Genomic DNA, 21,999 nt, shown 5'->3' with positions numbered 1-21,999 from the left:
ATGTATCGATCATTATTCAACTTCAGCTATTATGTGTCGTTATGATATATATGACGTTTTCACTACTTAATTTCCGGACAGTAAAAACATATATTTAAGTAAAATTATTCGAAAAGTTAAAAGTTCCCAAGATAAACATGAAATATTAAAATGGGTCCGTGGAAATAAATGTTCTATGCTTTTAAATTGAAATGCATAGTTTTGGTTGAATCTTAGCGACTTTCTTGCTTATAAACCACCGTGAATTTCTTGCGTTGGTAACGTTTTGCGTTGTTTAGTAGTTTCGTTTTTTGCGTAGTTTATAAACCTGGCCTTAGCAACGGCGCAAGGACGCAGGAATCAATAGACGCAAAAACGACATATACTAGTTTATAAATTACGCAAGACGCAAAAACGCATCGCTAGCACCTACCAACTTTCAACTTCTTGCTGTTCGGCTTGCGTTTCTGCCTTCCATATTAGAAGATATAGTGTTCCGAAAATTTCTGGAGACGCAAACGTATTGTGTCTAGAAAGCTGCGATGTGGTTTTTGTTATGCAATTCACGTTTTTGACATGGTAAACTTTCGTTAAGTAAAAAATTTTTTTACATGTTTTTAATGACAAACATGAATTACCAAAAGAATCCCTGAGAAGAAATTAGTTTTAAACTGTTTAACAATTTCTAGCTGTAGGGTTGGTGAAATCTTACGACTTCCGTACTTTTTAACTACACTTCGTTTCTTACGTCGGTTGCATCGTTACGTTCTCTGCATAGTTATTAGCCGCAGCCCGGCCTGATGTCGGGTTATTAATTTCGTAAAAACGCAATGACGCAAAGACGTAACATACCTGAAGTATATTATTCGTACTCGTCTTTGGAAGTGATATCCTGAGGGCTGTTAAAACTGGAAGTGAAGTATGCATGAACACGAATATGTAAACTACTCGCGTAAATCCAATCAAAGAAACGTCGTAATATGAAAAAAAATGTAAGACATTATTTAATTGAACATTATGAATTAAAAGACTCATAAAAATTGATTTTATATTTTACAGGAAATGAAATTTTGACCACCAACAGACGACAACAAGATGGTGGACCCAAGATGGCTTCCATGACGTCATACTGGCTGGCGTAATATCTGTCTTGGCATTAGGGGTGGAAGGTCAGCTTTCCAATGGCTTCCCTGGAGGAAGGAACAATGCCATTTTTAATCGAATGACCTCGTATAATTGGAACCGAGGGCTTCATGATGAATGAGCCCTTTTTTTTATTAAAATTCAACCAAATGAATTTTTTAAATTAATTTTGAAACTTTTCTGTTCAAAAATTGGATAATAAATACGGATTTTCATGATGGCAGCAATAACGAAAATTTGCAATGATATAGAATCCAAGATGGCGGCCGTAACGGTTAGTGCAACGATAACATACACATACAAGATGGCGACCGTAACATTAAGTGTAACGTTCTAGAATCCAAGATGGCGGGCGTAACGTTAAGTGTAACTGTAACGGTCGAAGTCATGGAGGAATTTATTATTTAAAATTTTATTTATTGCATTTTTTATGATTTTAAAAATTATTTTATGATATTATAGTTAAACAATTACAGATTTTCGAGTTGCCGGGTGGAACGAAAAAAACAACGTTTCTAGAATCAAAGATGGCGGGTGTGACGTAAACATTTTTTAATTCAAATTAGATTTAAATTTTAACTAAATTCTTTAAATGGTATGTAATAAATTACACGTTTACTTTCGCCGGGAATCGAACCGAGAACCGAAATCGATTAAGTAACTAAACATTTAAAATAAGCATTCTTATTTTGGGGAATTGTTATGACATTTTTTGGTCAAAAATTACAGAATTTCAAGTTTATGGCCAAGGTCGTCATGGCTTTGAGGCTTGTCGATGGGGATTTTAAGCAGTTTTTAGGCAAGAGTATTTGAGGTATTCCGAATTTCAAATTTTTTTTTCTTGGGAATTTTTCCCAAGAAATAGGGAACTTTTTTTTTTTTTTTTTATAGAGATTCTGAGTAAATTTAGAAGGCCCAGATGGCCGCCGTGACGTATGAGCGGTCGGTCATTGACGCCATTCACAATCCACAACCAGGAACCAGTAGCAGGACATACATTTATATTCTACTCCCATGGCGCATTCGTCTGGCTCCCGAAAGCTTATTATTACGAAAGAATTAAAAAAATTACTTGAATTTTCTTTGCACGTCCTTGATTGAAAATAACTGATTAGAATCACTTTATAAAAATTTGTAATTTTTGTCTCGAAGAAATGTAAATTATTTGTGGATTCAATATTTTACTTACAATTTCGTAAATTCTTTTCAGGAAAATCTTTAACAGAAGACTTCTAGATCACAATGTTCCTATGCTCTTTTATTTGAACACTAGCCAGGCGCTACCGAAGTTGCAGTACGGGATATTCGTGATAGTTCAAGCGGGCTCAGCAGACGAAGTGAACTTCACGCTTCCCTTACAAGTTTAAGGCCCTTAGAAGTTTAAGGCGCAGTTCATGAACTACGCAAGAAACGCAAGAACGCAAGAAACTCAAGACGTAGAAAATAGTTCAAATGCCCGTTTAAAAACTACGCTCGGCCTAAAAAACGAGGGGTAAGTATCCGCTAACTTTCAACATCTTGCGTTTTGCTTACGTTTTAGCCTAACATATTTGAAGGGAAGTGACCCGAAAACATTTTTAAGAACAAAAGATTATTTTTATTATAAACATTACTTTTTTATTGTGTTTTCGCACAGTGAAATAAATTAACCTTTTTAAAATAAAATAACAGACAATTTCATATGTTTATATATGATAATTATATATATATAAATTATCAAAAGAAGTCCATTAGAATTAATTAGTTTTATAGTCTTTTACAATTTCAAGCTGTGACGTCTCGCAACTTAGCGTGCTTTATAAACACCCGCGATTTATTTGCGTCACTTGCGTGATGCGTTATTGCGTCGTTGCGTCCCTTGCCAAGTTTATAAATCCGCGGGAAGGGAGACGTGGGGACGTTAGGCTGGATTTTATAAACTTGGCACAACATGGCGAACATGAATACAACTCGTTTTTAATACTTATATCACATTTAATTGTTAAATAAAATATAGAAAAAATAGGTGAATTTTCTTTCCGGTGTTTCACTACCGGAATTACTTTCACAGCAATACGCAAGACAAAAATTAACCGTTATTTGAAAAAAAAGTCACATAATCTGCTGTTCACTGTTAACATTACTCCGCCTTATAGAAATAAACAATAATATAATCATGCCAAATCATCTTTTTTGGTGACATTAGTAGTATTCTGTAACCCGGAGGTAAACTACACTTTTTTTTTGTGGTTGTAAATAGTAGCTTTCATGTGTATTTAGAAGATGTGAGGAAGATGCGAGTTCGAAAATAGCTCCGGAGTAGAGCTTCGACTGAAAGTCAGTGCTTGAATACGCCAGCGTCATTGGACGAGTAGCAATAGTCGGAGAGTTATCGTACGTTTCAGTTATCGCATAATTCCAATATGAAACAATGTCCACGATGTATATTTTTCGTTCTAGGCAGTGGTATAGTGCACTATTTTTTGGTTGCTATAAATAGTGAAAACAAATTTCGGAGTTAATGATCTCTATGTGGACATGACTTCAAAACTTGCTCTCTTGAAAAATTACAATTACGTGAATTGGTGTCTCTTACCTCCAGGTGTAAAAAAATAGGTTTTTGATTCTTAGGGCGGTATTCCAAGACGTTCGGGTAAGGTAGAAAATAAGCATCGTCTTGTGGGGATAAAACTGTAAACTAACTCGCAGACTGTTTTCCAGAACGTGTTCAAACTTAATCCCAGTAAGGAAACAAATCGGGAACAGTTTTAATAAACTGTGTCCTGTGCGAGGCTAGAAACTGGTTCCAACGCATTCTGGCGAACGCTTCGCAACCATCGATACAATTGGTCCGGCAAAAATACTACAGATAGCACCACTATCGCACAAAAATAGAACCACCCATTTAAGTTTCTCAAGTACTTTCGAAGTTGCTGTTATTTCTAGTTATAGGATATAAAGTGTGTAGAATGTATCTCAGAATAGTTAGGTTATCATAAAGTACGTCCCTCGATGATCACAAAAAAATAATTATGTACGAGTTAATGGCGCAAGACGTGAGACCACCATCTGGACAAAATCAACGAAAAAGTGAGCTCTGCGCATGCACGGAATTTTGTGAACATATCAACAATAGATAGGACACCAAAATCCGTTCTCTATAAAAAAAAATGGACTGGCCGTGTCCTATCGTACAGTAGGAATACGGTTAGGGTACAGATGTAGAATATCCAACACCTAAACCCTTGTTTTTGTTTCTAGGAATATCAACCATATTCCTTTTCATCCACACGCATCACAGCACGAGACATGGCTGTATAATACTACAAGCCACGCTTAGCTGCTGGAGTGAGACAGAGGGAGACGCACATTCTTTAAATGATTCATGCAACGGGATATTTCGATTTAGTACAATTTCTTGGACATAAAACATTGCAGTTTTGCACTGTTTATCAATGGGGGGAAAATATATATTTAAGATCGCAAATTAAGTTCTAGAACAAAATAATAGGCCAAGTCAAACAGATAAACCTGAAGATGTTCCTAAACAGGTATTATAGACATCACAACGAAGACAGTACAGATAAACACATTCAAACTTAAATATATCAGACAGCACAAGAATACCGTTGAAGCAATTTATTCGTAAAAAAAAAGACACAGACGGATACATGCGGTGTTATGGTTGAATCTGTCTCGCTGTTAGCCCACTGTATTCGTCTGTGGTGGTGTCGTCATTGGCAGGGATGCCAACTTAGGGGTTTTTTCCCCCAAATTTAGGGGGAACCAAGATGTAATGGTTTTTTTAGTGGATACATTTATTTAGGGGGATTCTTTAGGGGGATTTTTTAGCGGGTACATTATCGAAGAAATTTTTTGAGGGCATGAAATTAAAGTGTCTATCTCGAAAACAAAGTGAAAAAAGAACAGCAACAAAAGTGGCGCTGGTGGCTGAATTTCGCATTACGACCAATAACAACTTGCTGGTCAAGAGAATTCTTTAACCGAAATTAAATTCGTACGTATATGAAATTGTAGATACTGAATGTTATTTTTCAAAATTATTGTTCTCTGTTTGGGCAGAAAAATACGAAAATTTAAGGTTCGAGAGAAAATAATTTTAGCTCTGAAACAGGATGTACAATGCAAACTTTAGGGGTTTTTGACGTGATAACGTCTTATAAATCGATGAGCGCCGGCTGCACGCACGAAAAAGTATGACTCATTGTCACGTTCCGCCTGAGCCGAGCGTGCAAGAACCGGCCAACCACCGTGCGAGAAAATCTTTTATAATATCAAACAGGTTAAGGCGGGCTTTTCAAAAGCAGCAATATAAAGAAAATTATTTATTTGTCCAATTTCGTCATTTCAAATTAACAATTTATTGACATTGATTTCATTTCAGTTTATTTCTGCAACTAATTGTTCGTGATTATATTTAAAAAAATTATTTAAATTAAATTTACAAAAAAAACTGTAAATAATATTTGAAAATTAAAATAGTATGCAATTTTTTCATCAATGTTATCTTATGACGTTATCACGTAAGATTATCGTCCATTAACCGACTTTACAGACAACCCCCCCTTTTTTAATCGACATTTAGGGTGGATTTGAATTTGGTGCTAGGGGGAACACTCTGCAGTAGATGGCATCACTGGTCGATGGGGGTTTATCTGTTGGACACGAGTTATCGAGGCTTGTTCTGTGAGGAACGGCTCAGAATAAGGCTCAGGATAAACGCTTGATGAAGCAATCCCAAACAGACTCTCGTCCGACTGACAGGGATCTTATCATCGCCAGTGTGGACCTAGGGGCCGAGTGCCGCGACTGGGCATCGAACCCCGAGGCCCGTGTAGGAGTCCCAGGTCGCCTATTTGCGATCCATAACCTCCTGGTTTGACCTATAAAAGTTTTGTTTTGGCTTTTGTGTTATTGTTTTCTAAAAATTCTGCGAAGCTGTGGTGAATGCAATTGGCATTAAATATTTAAATTTAATTTCATGTGGTGACTTTACTTTAATCTCATGGTGTTGTCCAGCCCAGGGGGGGGGGGGGGGGTGAATATTAGGTTAAGCTGAGCTGGCCGTGGCTGCTCAGGTTGTCTTGATTTTATCATTATTCGTTGTTGTCGTGTTGATTTAATTTTTGCTTGTGGGCAATGGCTGGACTAATTTACTGTATTTTCTACGTGCTGTCTGTATATGAGGAACGGCGGCGGCACCTGCTCAGAGGTTCGTCGCGGGGGTTTGTCTGTTGGACACGGCTGACCGAGGCTTGGCGACCGGCACATACCTGCTCGTGGTCTCGCCTCACGTCCAGCGGCGCCGGGCAGCCCACCTGGCGGGCCAGGCGCAGCGCCAGGTCCACCGGCTCCTCCACCAGCGCCCACGAGCTCAGCGACGACCCGGACAGCAAGATGGCGCGGTGGAACAGGCCTGCCAACCACACGGCGCTCCCCTCCAGCACACGGGCCCCGACCAAACACGTGGGCCGTCTCCATCTGTCCTGTTTCAGTTGAAGTAGCTCGGCTACAACCCAGAAGCCAAGCTACTTCGGACAACGGCCGTGAAAGTCTGTGAACATTATTATTAATAAATGGTTGTTGCAGATTTGTACAGTTGTTATCACTACCGTAGTAAAAAAAAGTGTTATAGTATACTGTATATTGTTTAAACGAGTTTAAAATGTATTTTGGAAAATCAAATCGTTACCGTAAGTTAAAAATATATATTTTACCCTTCCCTCAAAATTTTTTTTTGGTCATTCTATTTTTTTTTTTGCATCTTAAATTCCCAGTGTAATGGGTAAATGCCCTGTTAGCCAGTTTGTATATCGTCAAAAAGCAAAAAAAACTGGTATTTTTCTTTGCGTACTATCACTCTTGCGATGTATTAAAAATGAAATTACTAAAAATAATTATATTCATTTACCATCTAAGTTGAAAAGAATTGTGAGGTTAGTTAGGTTGTTTTGAAAAAAAAAGGAAGAAAAAAGGAATGGAGGGGGGGGGGGGGGGGCAATATGAGTTATAGCTAGAGATAGGAAAAATCCGCGGGTTCATTTCGCGATAGGCTAGAATCCAAGTGCGTGTAACTTATTGCCGCTTCAGTGATTGGAAAACAGTTTGCCTGAAGGACTGTGAGCCAATGAATGACCCTCAACGTAAGAAGTATCGAATCATAAACATCCCAGTTAGCAGATGTCACGAGTCAGTAGCCAATGAGCTGGTGTAATATTCCCGCGTACATAGAGGATCGTAGAGTCCATCCTAGAGATCATTCAAACCGCGAATTTTTCCAATCTCTAGTTCTAGCCCCGAGTGGAAACTAGTCTAGTTACGTCTCTGCGCACAAGTTAAAGCGAATTAAGAATAGCACCATTATTACATCCTTCCGTTATCCGTTCCTTGGTCACGTGACCTGCAGCCAATCCGATAGCCCGGAAAATTCTATCCGTCCGTGAAAACCTTGTCAAGCTTTTGACGGACAGACGGTCGCGTCATTCAACTGTCACCATAATACAAGCCTGTGGTTTTAGAATATGCCGTTCATGTGTTTTGTATAGTAACACGTGGTTCTTAAAACTCATGTTCAAATAATTTAATCACAACTCTGAGGGAATGCTAATGCGATACTTACATAAAAATGACACACATAGCTAACAACATCTATATTAATCTCCGAGAGAAAAACATGGATTGTTGGTAGCACTTATTTGAGAAACTATTCTGGCGGACGGATGAAGTCCAATTGTAAACCACTCGGCTGGATGCGTGACGTCACGGACGGAGGCAAAGGCTATTGTAATTCCGCCTTTATGGATTTGTTCTCAGTAAGATCTTTACACGTAATTACTCCCGAAACATTTATGGTAACAGGTAACACGCACATAAAATTTCTGCCTATGAGTGGCCATGACTGAGTTAGGAAGAATCTTGATCAAGAATATTTGCCTGACTTTTTACAAGTACCACATAACGTGTAGACAACATCATGAAGTAATCTTTAGTGCTAATATATAGCAAGCCATATTGTCAGTTGGCAATAAAAACACAAAACAATGACCTGAAAATGCGATAACGGTCATTTAAGCTCGAAGCAAATTGTTCTTTGGAAACAAGTTGTTACAATGTTATACTGTTGACATTCATCTAAGACATTGTACGTTCTCGAACACAGTCTAAGACTAGAACTAGTAACAAGGTACAGACTTTAAACCCACAACATTTTGTAGCAATTTACACACAGTGTTATCAGTTTAATTTGAGTCAAGATATGGAAGTGGGAAGCATTGTCATCGCGTTTATATTTTAACAATTCCATGGTCTGTCAAGTAAGCACAGAAATGATTAAACGTAAATACATATTGTGTGCTTTTGTTTCCTTACTAAGTTTGTTAGCATTGCCATGGAGACGACCCGGAGACTGTGGTACTGATGTCGGGATGGTAAAACCGGGATTACAACCGAAGTCTTTGTGAATGGGAGTTCACTGCGTCTCTTCGCCATGGTCCAAGTTACGAACCACTGCGAGTTATTGGAACAACACCATGTAACGACGAGTTTCTGGTAGGAGCCACTGAATTGTAGCAAACTCAACACCTTGAATCAATGAAACACCTGTCGTGTCCCTAATGGCGAACAAGAGGCGCTGGTGTGCTTGAGAGGAAAAGAAGTAGCCCTGATGATAGGCCGGCAGCTGTTACTCCTTCCTGCCCTGTCGGCGGTTGTGTTGCTTGGTATGCTTCTGACCTGCCTTCTTGCTCGGTATGGAGAAGGGAGAGGGGGTGAAGACATGGTGGGGATTGGTGGCTGTCCCCAGAGTGTTGCAGTACCGAAGGAGGGGAGTCTAGAGCGGGGATCCCCGAAAGATCACTCCAGGGAGGGAGGCTAGAGCGATTTCTGTAGGGTCGCTCCAGGGAAGCTGAGAGAGAGATAGAGAGATATGGAAGAATAGCACAGCGAATAATACCCAGTTCAATGGTTAGGGTTTTTATTTCCCCAGATTTTTCTGGGGCAAGGATCTTAGACAATCCTGGTAACACCATAAATCATGGATATGCATAAATATCTTATTTTTTCGTGTTTACATAAAGGGTTTGGGGTCTTGCGCATCGCTACAAATACATCATATATCATTATATTACTTGATACTTTTATCATTTATCATAGATGTCCACATGCGATGTTTTAGGTCTGCTTAATATATATTGTTTGCGGATCTATCCACCTGCCATCTGTAGGCAGGTAGTGACACTACATCCGCCTGTTGTTCTTTTCCGAGCCACCAGAGTGCTCCACCAGTCTCCTCCATAAGCCCCAAGCCTTTGAAGTAGTCTCGTTCAAAATGTACGAGTCGACTTCTTCTCTGTTTCGGCCACTCCCCAGTAGATCGCGCTGCGATCGGGCACTAACACCAATGTCGAGATATCTAAGCAAGTATTTCTCGGTCCCTCCTTCGGACATCTTCGGAATCTGAAGCCGAAGTATCCCCTCTTTCTTTCAAAGCGAAGTGCCATTCCAGGGACTTATTGGCGCGACTCCTCACTGACTGCATCGTTTCTCGACCACCCCTCAGCACGATTCAACTTCGCTACTACTAAATTATGAGTTCTTCCGCGTCCACCGCACCAGTTTCGGTCCGGATTTCGTGGGCACCTCGGCGAGACCTCTCCTGAGTTCAAGCCGCAACACCCTGTTTTGGTGAGTTTTCGACACCCTTTCTCTTCCCCGACTATTCCTTTATTGTTAGAATTTATGCCTATTTAACTTTGACGAGGCGTAACAGATTGCAGTTTTCCCTGGTACTCGGTACCCGAAGGCTACTAAGGCGCCCCCTGGTAGCCCGGCTAGCAAGCCTTGACAATACCACCTTTAAATTCTCTACGACAGCTCCAGTGGGCCAGTTCGGCACGATCTTGGGATGCCAGCAGCTGACAAAATATGTGATAACCAAAGTTGTATAATTGCTGGACTTAAATTGCACTAAGTGTTATTGACTATAATTCTGGTACTGTCAATAACTAGAGGTACTAACTGTAAGCAACACCGGAAAGCACGAATATGTAAATTGGCTATTTGTTTAATATTTAGAATAGATTTTAATTTTACATTATTGTTTTAAATACTTACGGGCCGGCCCCTATTATAAAACTATCACTTATTAAGGTACTTACCCATACTATATATTGTAATTTATTTATTTATTAGCCCAATTATTTTTTTAAAGTAGTAATTAATTTATTTATCAAACCAACTTATTATTATTAAAATTATGTTTGTTTTTTTATTAACTATAAAAGCTAAATAAATAGAAGCTCAGCTATAGACGAACCTGCATTTTTTAAATTTATTAATTTGAAGCTAACGATCCACTGTACCCAAAGTGTTTTCAGGGAGACATTGACTTTCTTCGTTGTTGGGCCTTTAGTGTCACCTCTGGGGTTTAAAGTGTTGTTGTTTTGTATCGTTTCCAATGCCCGCCACTTCCAAAGTAAATCATTATCATCTTAAATATAAAAATATAACAAACAGACCAAAGGCTGTAACAGCATAGCCATTTAATGTAAATTCATTGGCCAAACCATATATCCTATTACCTAAATGTTTTCCAGAAATTAAAACAATTTCTGACTTATCTAGGTTTTTTCTCTGAAACAGGACACCTTGGATGGAAAACCACGTGATTTACTTATATGTAATTTAGTGTAAGTTTTAGAAGTTTTAGCTGTCTAATTTCTTTTTGGACTGAGACATGTACGTTTTAAGGAAAATGCTACCGTGGTGCAGTTGTAAAAGACTCCACTGTGTCTGCAGGCTGGGAGATGTTCCTTACCGCTCGCCTCATGAACGGTTTCCTGCTTGGGGTCTCGGGGAGAAGTCGGCTGGGAGATGCGCGACCCCGGCGCCTGCGGGGCAGCAGGGCCTGCTCTTCCCGCTCGCTCCCAAGTTACGCCAAGATGCAGCTAGTTACGGTCCCTGCACTGTTGCGAATCCCCCCTCAAGTCCTCCGAGGTGAAGTAGTCGAGGGTGGGATGGCGGGTGGGCGAAAGGAGGAGCAAAAGCGAGGCCGAAGTAACTTATAAACCACTCCTTCACCTCCTCGAATGCTAAACAAAACTGACTGTCTTCTCAGGCCGGCGCAAACATCTCGCATATTTAACTGCTCCCGCCAGATGCCTCCCGTCCCTGGGACTTACAGACCAGCTCACCCGGGACTGCTCTTTGGTCTGGACTCCTTCTCCTCCCTCCCTCCCTCCCTCACTCCCTCCCCAACTTCAGTGCATCGCTCATTATTGCTTCGTAGAAAGCGAACGAGAAGTCTCACGAACTGTTTCCAGCTAATTTCGCTGGAGAAACCCACAAGAATTGCAAGTCTTTATTTATATCTTCGGCCCTCTTTGTGCATTTCCCCTGAAAGTTCATCAACACAACTATAATAAAATAAGTATCTAGAAGAAATTAATAAAGTAAGGAATGTAATATTGTTCATTCGCAAAATTAGTAATGTGCGCAGGCTTTCATGGCCATTGTCACTGGGTTGTAGCCGCGTCCTTGGAGGATAATTAACCAACGTTTCGGTTGACATTGCAGTCGCCATCATCAGGGAGCAGTTACCTGAGCAGGTAACTGCTCCCTGATGATGGCGACTGCAATGTAGACCGAAACGTCGGTGAATTATTCGCCAAGGACACGGCTACAACCCAGAAGCCAAGCTACTCCACTCAAAATATTTTTTTAAAAATAAAATATAAATTTTTCTTTAGAGAAATATTTGCATGTTGAATAATGATTTTGATTGTTTGAATATAATTTACAATAAAACTCTTGAAGTGGCACGCCATAAATACATATGGTTTACGAGACGCATGCCAAAGAAGCCTACGGACGGCTTTTAAAATAGTTTTATCAAATTTCTAATTTTTATTGTTTAGGTATTCATGAAATAATATATATTCATGTGTTACTAGATGTGGTACCAGTCGTTGATGGGTTAAAGTTACGTTCAGTTGCAAAGCCTTTGATGCACTCCGCTTACATGCACATATTTACTGCTTTGAAAATAACTGATAAAGTAGCAAAAAATGATGCCTGTAATAAATTATTCTTTTTATTATAACTTAATAAAATAGGATTTACGTAAACGTTATGTTTTTACTTTAAACCTAGGCAGTAGGCTTTATATGTAAATAAATTAGTACTCGCTTCCCACACGTTTGCTATTACGGACCGTTTAACCATTGTAAAGGTTTTTAATGGCTATTTCCTAGAGAACTGTGATATGATATGTTATAATCTATTATATATAATAAATATTATTAATAAATTCATCAAAATTTGGGTAATATTTAAAGACGCAATTGAGAAACGATCATTCGAAACATCAAAATTTTCACATTTCATAAATATGTGTTTATCCAAAATCTTATTTACCAATCAATTAGCTTCAGATATGTGATTTTTATTGTTATAAGATACGACTTCGGCCTCCTACAATTTCACTTACGTAGTAGGCATTTATAAATATGAAAAAAAAGACACACATATTTACTTTTATGCATGTAATTTATGCTCAACGTTTAAACTTCACCTTTAAAATATATAAGGTGTTAATATTTCTCAGTAATAACAAACATCTTAATTTTCACCCCATTAAGGGTTTAACTATGGAATATGGTTAAGGGAAGTTTGTCGTTTTAGTGAGTTTATTATTCATACCCAGTATTCAATAACCATTTTTTTTTGTTTTTAGGGGACATAATTTATTATTAGGAAAGCAAATTTACAATTTTTTCAACATTAGCTTCCGAATTTTTTAAAATTAAGAATAAATTACATTACGCTTTATGGTTTTTGTCTATAGTTTCTTACATCACACTTTATTTTTCAGATATGTTTTTGTAAACCTTAACTCACCCCATTCTCACCCCTCAACGAACGAAAAAAAAATCAATCATGTTTTTTTCTGAGTTTATAAACTTCTGTTTGATTTGCTTCGGATATACTATTTTTTTTTACCACGAAACCAAACCTACGCTATCCCCATCCCTAAGCGATTAAATTAAGAAACACGAAAAAAAGCTCGATTTTACTTTTTATATAAATTTTTCGTTCCAAGTATCTTATCACAGACTCTGGTAGATTCTAAAATATAAATTGTTCTTCATAAAACCAAAATTACTCCTTTTACCCGAACTTAGGGGGGGGGGGGGGGGGGGAGAGAGAGAGAGAGAGAGAGAGAGAGAGAATTTCGTAAAATATTAAAAAGTGGTTGGAAATTTTGGTTTATTTACCGTCGATAGTCAATGTAATAATTTTAGTTTAATTAAATTCAGCGATAAGTATCTACTTTTATCGTAAAAAAACATATTTACCTCTTTTAATTTCCTTTGGGGACGGAATTTCGTAACCATATCAGCCTGCCTGATTCATTCTGTAGTCAGCTCTGAATATTTACTTGGTCTTGATCAAACATTTTTTTTAGGGATTCTTGGTCCTTTTGTAAGCGTAAAACATTTTCCGTTGATCTAACTGCTTGTAATTGATTTTATCGATACTTCAGGTGCAACAGTTCGGAGATTTACTTGGCTGCTTGAAATATGTAATATTCGTTATTGACGAACAAGGCTTTGTGGTTCGGAGAAGTCTGGTCTCGTATGCGTCTGACATTGTACATGTGCTGGCTTCTTGGTCTTAAGATACCTGGACTATACATCTATCATTATATATATGAACTTGTTGGAAACTATTCCATGCATCGAACAATTAGTCTTCCATGGTAGGCACAGCGGCAACATATTTATTTCGTCGGACTGGTATCTTGTATAGAGTAGTTTTTTCGTAGAGAGAATGATTAATAAACTCCATGTAAGGTAAGGAGTAGTATATAATAGGGCAAGCTGGGACAGGCTTCAGGCTGTGGTGTCTGTGGTGTTTTCCGCCATCTTGGATTGTGACGTCACGGCGGCCATCTTGGATGGTTGTGACCTTGACCTTTGACCTTGACCTTGACCCCGGCGGCCATTTTGGATCCGCCATCTTGGATCCGCCATTTTGGATTACGTCATTGTGTTCTAGAAAATTCCGGTGATGTGTTTTCCGCCATATTGGATGATGACGTCACCGTTGCAATTTCCGTTACGGCCGCCATCTTTAACTTTTTTATTTATTATCCGATTTTAATGAAATTTTTTTTAAAAATTATAAAAAAATTCAATTAATAAAATTTTAATAAAATATTTATAAAAAATATACTTTTACGACACGGAGTTTGGAGTCCTCGGTTCGAACCCGACGAGTGCAAAAAAAAATTAAAAATGGCGACCGATCCTTCCCTCGTGGTGGGTGCTGGCAGACTGACTCCCACCACTTTTATTCAAAGCATATATAACATCATCTAGTATGACGTCATGACCGCCATCTTGTCTGCGATGCTGGAAGCCACCATCTTGTTTTCGGCCGCTAGAGTACGCTGACGCCATGTTAGTTTAAATCTTACCCGCTAGAGTGCAGTAATCATTTATTATTGCTGTGACACCCGCCATCTTGTCATTCGGCCGCCATCTTGGAATCATGTAATAATGTAGCTAGAAATTCGGGAAAAGTTCCAAAATTCATTAAATAAATTTGTAATCTATATACTGATTGATTAGATCGAATAAGGTCCTTGGTTCGATCCCTGGCCGATACAAAACAACTTTAATTTTAAAAAAGTACCACTAATGTGTAAGGTTTGAGAAAATAAAAACACCGCAAGTTCTTTTAAAAAATACTTTTATTACATACATACTACACTACTACAAGTACAAAAAAAAATACACAGACAAATTACTAAAGCCTTGTGGATTTCTCGATTGAAACAGTCTTCTTACTATACAGACTAAGTCCTTTACATGACTTTAAATGTCTATTCAGTTTATCAGGTCGACATATTGGTACACCACAATTTGCACACAAAGCAGAATTATCGACTTCATTAAAAGGACAGTGATATATTTCGTGTCGTTGTGCTCTTTGAATATTTGCCAATGTTTTGTTACAAAATATACAGCTTGATTCCGATGAATGTACAGCCAGTCTATCACAATTCCTGAGGTGTCGTTTTAATCTTCCATATTGTACAAACTTGCTTAAACATCTGTTGCACTGATATTTAATGCGTTCAGAGTTATCACTACAATTGTGTATTACATAATCACGTAATTTCAAGTTTTTGATCTTCTCGCAGTACGTGCAGCCGGATGATGGAACACCGTTGGATGCACCTTCCTTCATCAATGCCACTGGAACTGTTGGCAACCATTGTAACACTGCTGACATGTTAACTTCTGAAGCCGTTGAGGTCTGCTCTGCAGAAGATGTTGCACGCGTCGAAATCTCCCGCTGTGCTGAGAGAGCAGGTGTAGCTGTAGACATCGTTGTCATCGGGCTCTGCACTGATGATGATAGACCTTCGATCCAGGTTGGTGTTGATACTGGTAATGATGCCATCGAGTTCTCAAGAATAGATAGATACTGGTCCATTATGTTATACAAGTCTAACTATCCGAGCCGTTCATCACCGCAGCCAGAGACGGACTGAAGTCCATATCACCTGGGGTCTCACTTATATAGTCTCATTAGCCGGTACAACACATGAGTCAAATCAATAACCATGTTCATTATACATCTCGGAGCATTTTTTATAATGACGATGTAAGCTATCGAGACGTGAAATTAGTTTATTGCACTTTTTGCACTGAAACAGTATTCTTTGAGCATTATTCTGACAGCTGCTTCTTTCATGTCTGCGCGCATTTGAAGTGAAAGTAAATGATGCGTCACAATATTTGCATTGATGTGATGTATGCTCTTCATGAATTGAAGTCTGGAATGCAGATGGTGAAACTTCAGCTGATGATGGAACAGCACGTATCGTTGTCTCCTCTGCAGCAGGTATCGGGATCTCCACCGCCGCCGTGGTCTCCTCTGCAGTCGGTATCGGGATCTCCGACTCCATCATCGTTGCTGCCATCGAGGTCCCAGCTGCTGTCGGTAAACATTCTATTCCGCTCGACATAACTAAATCTCACGAAACTTAATGGAGAGAGCACGTCCGTACTGCACCGTGACCAGAGGTGAACTGCGGGTCCAGTCGTCTGAACCTCGCTTATATACCCGTGGTCTACTGGTATACCTCATGAGTCAAAATAATGTCTGTATTTAAAATTATTTTTTTTTCCTATTAGGTACCTAAAAATTGTAGAAATAAAAAGCATACGAGTTCAAGTTTTACACATTTATTTATAAAAATTACACAAATACATATTAGGTTAAGAAATCAAGCATTTTCACAAGCAAAGTCTTTAATGCCGCACGAACTGACACGTCGACTCCGGTCCCAACTGGTTCGTTGACTCCGGTTCCAACTGGTTCGTTGACTCCGGTTCCAACTGGTTCGCAGGACACAGGATCAGGAACACAGGTTTCCAGCTGGTCATCTTCTGTGACGTTGACAACTCCGACAAGACATGGTCGATGACGTCTGTGACCACGTCTACGCCTTGGCTTTGGCTCAGTGCTAGTTGGGACAGATTCACTGCCTGAACTGCGATGACGAGACGCACACCGTTTAGACGCCTGCGTAGATGCATCACAGGTCGCAACAGGTTGCAACACGTCCATGTTTGGTGTTGCACATGCAGACGAGGCGACTACCTCAGCGATGCTAGCAGGAAGGATTGTGTGTGGTCTCATGTGATAGACGGCACAGTTTCCAGGTTCGCAACAAGCTACCAGCTGCTGAGTCGGTTCGTAGGACACAGGAAAGTGCGCAAACCGCCAATGCTGAGCACCTCCATCACAGGTTTCTGTATATGTACGTAGATATCCGGAATCCCAGTAGCTGTACTCGACACTGCTGAAGCTAGGTCTTGCGCTCACGTACACGTTAGCAGGATGAAACGTAAACATCTTCTTGCAGGTCGAACGTCAACTGAAGGCACGTACATAGGTACGACGTTTATATATGCAGGCTCCTACTAACATTGTGTGTGCCATTTCTGCATTAGCTGCGAGTTTGTACAGGCACAGACACGTTCAAACTTGTCACATGGCTGCATGTCGTATATTGCACTAAGCTTGCGCAGGGAAGGACAGCCGTAGTCGGTCTGTATATCTACGACTTCAGCTGCTCCAACGTCGCACAGTTCTCGTAGCCATTTCTTCTGTTCAGGTCCGGCAACGTAGATTATTTCGTTTTGCAGTAGTAAATCTCCAATAGTGTTTTTCACTTGGTGGTACGGAATTTTTCCTTCGTCCCACTCTAGTCCGTGATAATATTTACATAGCCATTCGTTCGACCGTTTACTTTTTTCGTCTAGTAGTTTCCACGGATACGGAGGTCGGAAGCTGCGGGTTCGAGTCTTGTCTCCAGAGGTGACGCTAATTTCCTTGAGCACGAATCCATTTTGGCTCTGGAAACCTTGCAGGTTGCAGTACATCTTGTCGCTAGCAATGCTCGGTCGTAACTAAATTATTATCGAAAACGAAACAGTATTTATGTCAGGATTTTCACAAGTTTGTCTCGACAATTGTACGAAGCAAGCCGATCGTGAAGTATCAGACAAAAAGCATAGGTGTTTGGTGGAATATTTCCGATAGTCGTTATCTCGATCCTACAGTCGATGATGTTTGAATTTATTCGATCATCCTGTTTGGAAACGTCAAACACCATTAACGGTGCCTTGTTCTTGAAACTGTCGGGACTCAGTATCGGTGACTGTCTCCGTCCATAGTAAGCTTGCTGAAACTTGGCATACATTTGATATGCTAGAAGGAATCTTCCACTTTCAAAGTCCATGTTCATGTCAACGTACGGATAACTTTCGCTGTTTAAAAATATTTTTACATTACGTATTTGACAGTTATCGAATACGGAGCGACTTACTCCTGCATTTAGCTGTCTTCCGGTCTGAAGCCCGACGATGATGTATCTTGGTTTTTCCGTAGCGAAGCTGGACTTTACTATCCAATTGATACGCTGACTATGAGGCAAGCCAGGATAAGTTTCCAGGCTCCAGGATCGGAATGGCACATCGAAATTCTTGCCATTTTCTATGTTCTTCAACATCTTGACTCGTTCAACGGTGCTCACTTGGATGTGGGGCAGCATCCACTCGATAGACTGTAGTGTTAGCGAGACATCTTGAGGGTTTTCTGCAGCGGCGACAATTGCATTAATGTGCGTGTTGGCTAGAAGCAGTACGAGCTCTTGTTTCGAATTAATGATTATATGCTTGTAGTCCTCAGCGAATCCAAGAAGCATGGGCAGAGGAACATAAACTTCGAACTTCCCTTCGGCATAAACCGGAAGCTTATATTCATCCTCGAGAGCCCAACCGGCCATCTTTGCAGCAGACAGTTCATTTGGAGTGAGCGAAAGGTAATTTTTCATAGCAGATGTTATGCCTACATCTCTCGTCTGGTCTACCTCGACACCATTGAGTACATAAGTAATGCGCTCGATTAGGTGAAGAATACCATTGCAGGATATTGACGTCGTTGTCGGATGCGTACCATCCGCTTTTGTAAGCGTGCCTCTTATACGTAGAAATGACTGCGAAGGTAAAGTACAAATATCTTGGTGCTGTACTGCAATGCGTACTTCCGATGGTAGTGCGTACGATCCGAGCAGGAAAGGCTGGTACTCGTGCAATTCCATTTTCGTAATGCTGTCATCAAAAATGACTGGATCTTCCACGTTGAGGATTTCGTCTTCCATATTTATTCGGCACTTGTCCAATACTGAGAAGATACTTTATGTTGTCAGGTGTTAATGCACCGATGTCTGGTAGAGAACTGTTCTTGTTCACGTCAATACGATTTCTTTTATAACTGTTCGGTGTTACGAACTTTATGCCCATCGCTTCAAGTGCAGACGTAATGTAATTTCTTCGTCTTGAAAATTCACCAATCGTCCTCGCTGGTCAACGATTCGGACAACGACTTCGTGTGCGCACTTCACGACGACTGGAACGTAAATGATACTTTGCGGTACTTCGACCAGTTTATATCCTGGCGGGACCATCGGCGAAAACTCGTGCAGCATGTTGCTTAGTCTTCCGTTGAGATACGTTCCACTTGCCAAATTACAGTTTATTCTTATGACATTCACAGGTAAAATGTTTACTGCGCGCGTAGATTCGTACGTTCTTCCCGTATCATAAACCTTTGATTCGAATCCGAGCATGGTACCTATGGTGCCAGGTTTCGTAAAGTCGACATTTTCACTGCATGTTAGAATGCTTTTTTGAGTGTTTGGATTTCCACGCAGTTGAAAGTCTACATCCTGTGGTAACATATCCCTGATGTAATTTGCAATGTCGTCAATTTCGTAAGAGCCAACAGGTAACCGTATTTTATGAGCGGTCCCATTACTTTTCAGGAAGCAGATCTTGCAGTTTTCTTCGTCGATATTAGGTATGGCATTATACGTTTGAAAATCTACGAGTCCGATGCTCGATTCTCCGTCTAAATCCAGAGGCGGGAAATGAACCGCCCGCAGCTCAGATGCGTGACCTGTCAGGGTAAGTGTTATCGACATGACTAATAAATTAACATCACTGCACAACCTTTAAGTAGCAATTTTTTTTATTTGTCAGCTAATTTTTGTTTGTTAAAAAGCGAAGACACAAGTGTCCGCAGTTTGTTTGATTAGGCCTCTGTTCCGTTTCGTAATTGTAAAACAATGTAGTGGACCGGCCCAGGTACTGTCGCAGTTCGGGCGGAGGGCGTAAATTTCCAAAACTGTCGTAGTAAGTAGCTTTTTTTCCAGACTTTATGTACGCCACCCAGTGCGTGCCGCGACCCGCCGACGTGTCTAAATTAATTATGGCGCACTCACGTGTCTTTGGCTTGCTGGGCAAAGTGTCTCGCATAAACACGCCGCGGAAATTTGGTATTTTCAGTTTGCGTGCGTACTTTATTAAATCTACGTTGGTGAGCGTTCGTTTCGGTAGGGAACTTAGGATTTTCTCTTTACACGTTTCTTTCTCATGCCTCGTCCTGCCTTGTGAGGATGCAAGTACAGTCCTGCACCGTTTTTTTTACCGATGGCAATGGCTTCCATGCTGGCATTGTGTCGCTGTGCTTCTTTTAACTGCTTGCGCTCATTCTTCGAAGTGTTGACTGCCCGCACTATACCGCTCGTTGCACCGATAAGGCCTCCGAGAGCACCCAATGCAGGCAAAAGCAAAGGAAGGAATCCTCCTATAATCTTCTTGTCGAGAGTCTGTAATTTTTGCTTTGCTTTTTGCACGCCTGCACCGATCTTGCGCTTCTTGGTCTTGCGTGAGTTAGTCTTTGACTTGATGTAGCTGGCTCGACGAGCACCCAGTCCTAATTTCGTCTTTGCCTTCATGATTTTAGATACGCCCCACGCTGCGATTTTCTCTCCTAGTCCCGCGTTCGACGATTTACTTATATCTTCGGCTTCCTGTGCCAATATCTCGTCGGCCCGGTGCCTGGATTCCAGATCCTTGCTTAATGAATATGCGATATCGTGCTGCTTGCACTTTTCGTCGAGAGAATTAATGCCCACGTCACCGCGAGCTAACCTTTTCGCTAGTTTAGTGCCGGGGCCGCAGAATCTGTAGCCGGGAATGTGTAGCTCGAATGGTAGGTTGTTTATCAGCGAGTTCACGAGTCCTGCGCCGATGTGTTTTTTGTTCTTACCTCTTCGAGTCATTACGCACAACTGACCAGAAAGTATAAATACGCTTCTTTTATACAATTACTTTAGTACAATGCAGGTCGTCAAGCAAGACGTGTGTTTGCCCGTGCGCATTACGCAAGACGATGTATTTAGTGCGCGTGAATCACGACATGGCTTACTGTTGCCTTCTGCCGTACGTTGCATAATGGCGGGTCCATCCAACTGCGGTAAAACGTGTGTTTTACTGAGTTTACTGGAGGAACCAAATGGTCTTCGGTTCGAGAACGTTTACTTGTATTCCAAGTCGTTGCAACAGCCAAAGTACCAGCGCCTAGCAACTGTTCTACGATCCGTGGATGGTCTGGAGTATTTTCCGTTTAGCGATAATACCGATGTTGTACCTCCAAGCGAAGCAAAAGCCAATTCCGTGTTTGTTTTCGACGATGTAATGTGCGAGAAACAAGGCATAATACAAGAGTACTTTTCCATGGGCAGACACGCCAAGGTAGACTGCGTTTACCTGTGTCAGACGTACAGTCGTATTCCAAAACATCTCCTACGAGACAACGCAAATGTCATAGTTTTGTTTCGCATGGACGAACTTAATTTACGCCACGCTTACGACGATCACGTAAACACCAACATGACATTCCAGGAATTCAAAGACATGTGCTCCTTGTGTTGGAAAGAAGAACACGGATTCCTAGTTATAGTCAAAGACTGGCCTCTATATAAGGGCAGGTACAGACGAGGTTTCGATCAGTTTATCACCAAACATGAGTCATAGCATTTCGAAATTCGGTCGTAGCAGTCGAGACTTACGTACTGCTCTCAAGTCTCATGACGACGTTATCCGCAAATACATTTCGCTACTGGCTCAAAAAATAGACGGGGTGAAAAATGAATTACTTGAGTACCTCGTAGCCATAGACCAGCGCGTGGAAGCTTCGGATTCTCGCATTCGCGACATGATCGAAGTTTCGAATGCACAAAGACGGGACGATCTGAGGACTTTTCATCACTATCTCAATCGTCAACAAATTCAGATTTGGCCAAACACAAGAAATAAGTTTCTGCGAACGAATAGAAAAGTATAAAAGGAGGTCTTGCAATAAGTTTTCAGCCAGTACAATGTCGGACCTGGCCAGTGACCTTCATCGAGCTATACAGTCTGTTCGCGAAAAATATTTACTTGCTAGACGAAC

General features: G+C 40.4%; 1 protein-coding gene across 1 annotated transcript in view; it reads right to left on the bottom strand.

The window, feature by feature from the left end:
- The window catches only part of LOC134539261 (neuroligin-2-like), a 106,219-nt gene that overhangs the window by 64,028 nt on the left and 20,192 nt on the right, over positions 1-21,999 (bottom strand). The window contains exon 4 of the mRNA XM_063381085.1: positions 6,396-6,538. Within this exon, the coding sequence (XP_063237155.1) occupies positions 6,396-6,538 (143 nt within the window). The remainder of the gene's footprint in view (positions 1-6,395; positions 6,539-21,999) is intronic.

The sequence above is a fragment of the Bacillus rossius genome, chromosome 15 (genome assembly GCF_032445375.1).
Source record: "Bacillus rossius redtenbacheri isolate Brsri chromosome 15, Brsri_v3, whole genome shotgun sequence".
Classification (NCBI taxonomy): Eukaryota; Metazoa; Arthropoda; class Insecta; order Phasmatodea; family Bacillidae; genus Bacillus; species Bacillus rossius.
The sequence above is the reverse complement of the archived record's forward strand: the minus strand, read 5'-3'. Positions and strand labels throughout refer to the sequence as shown.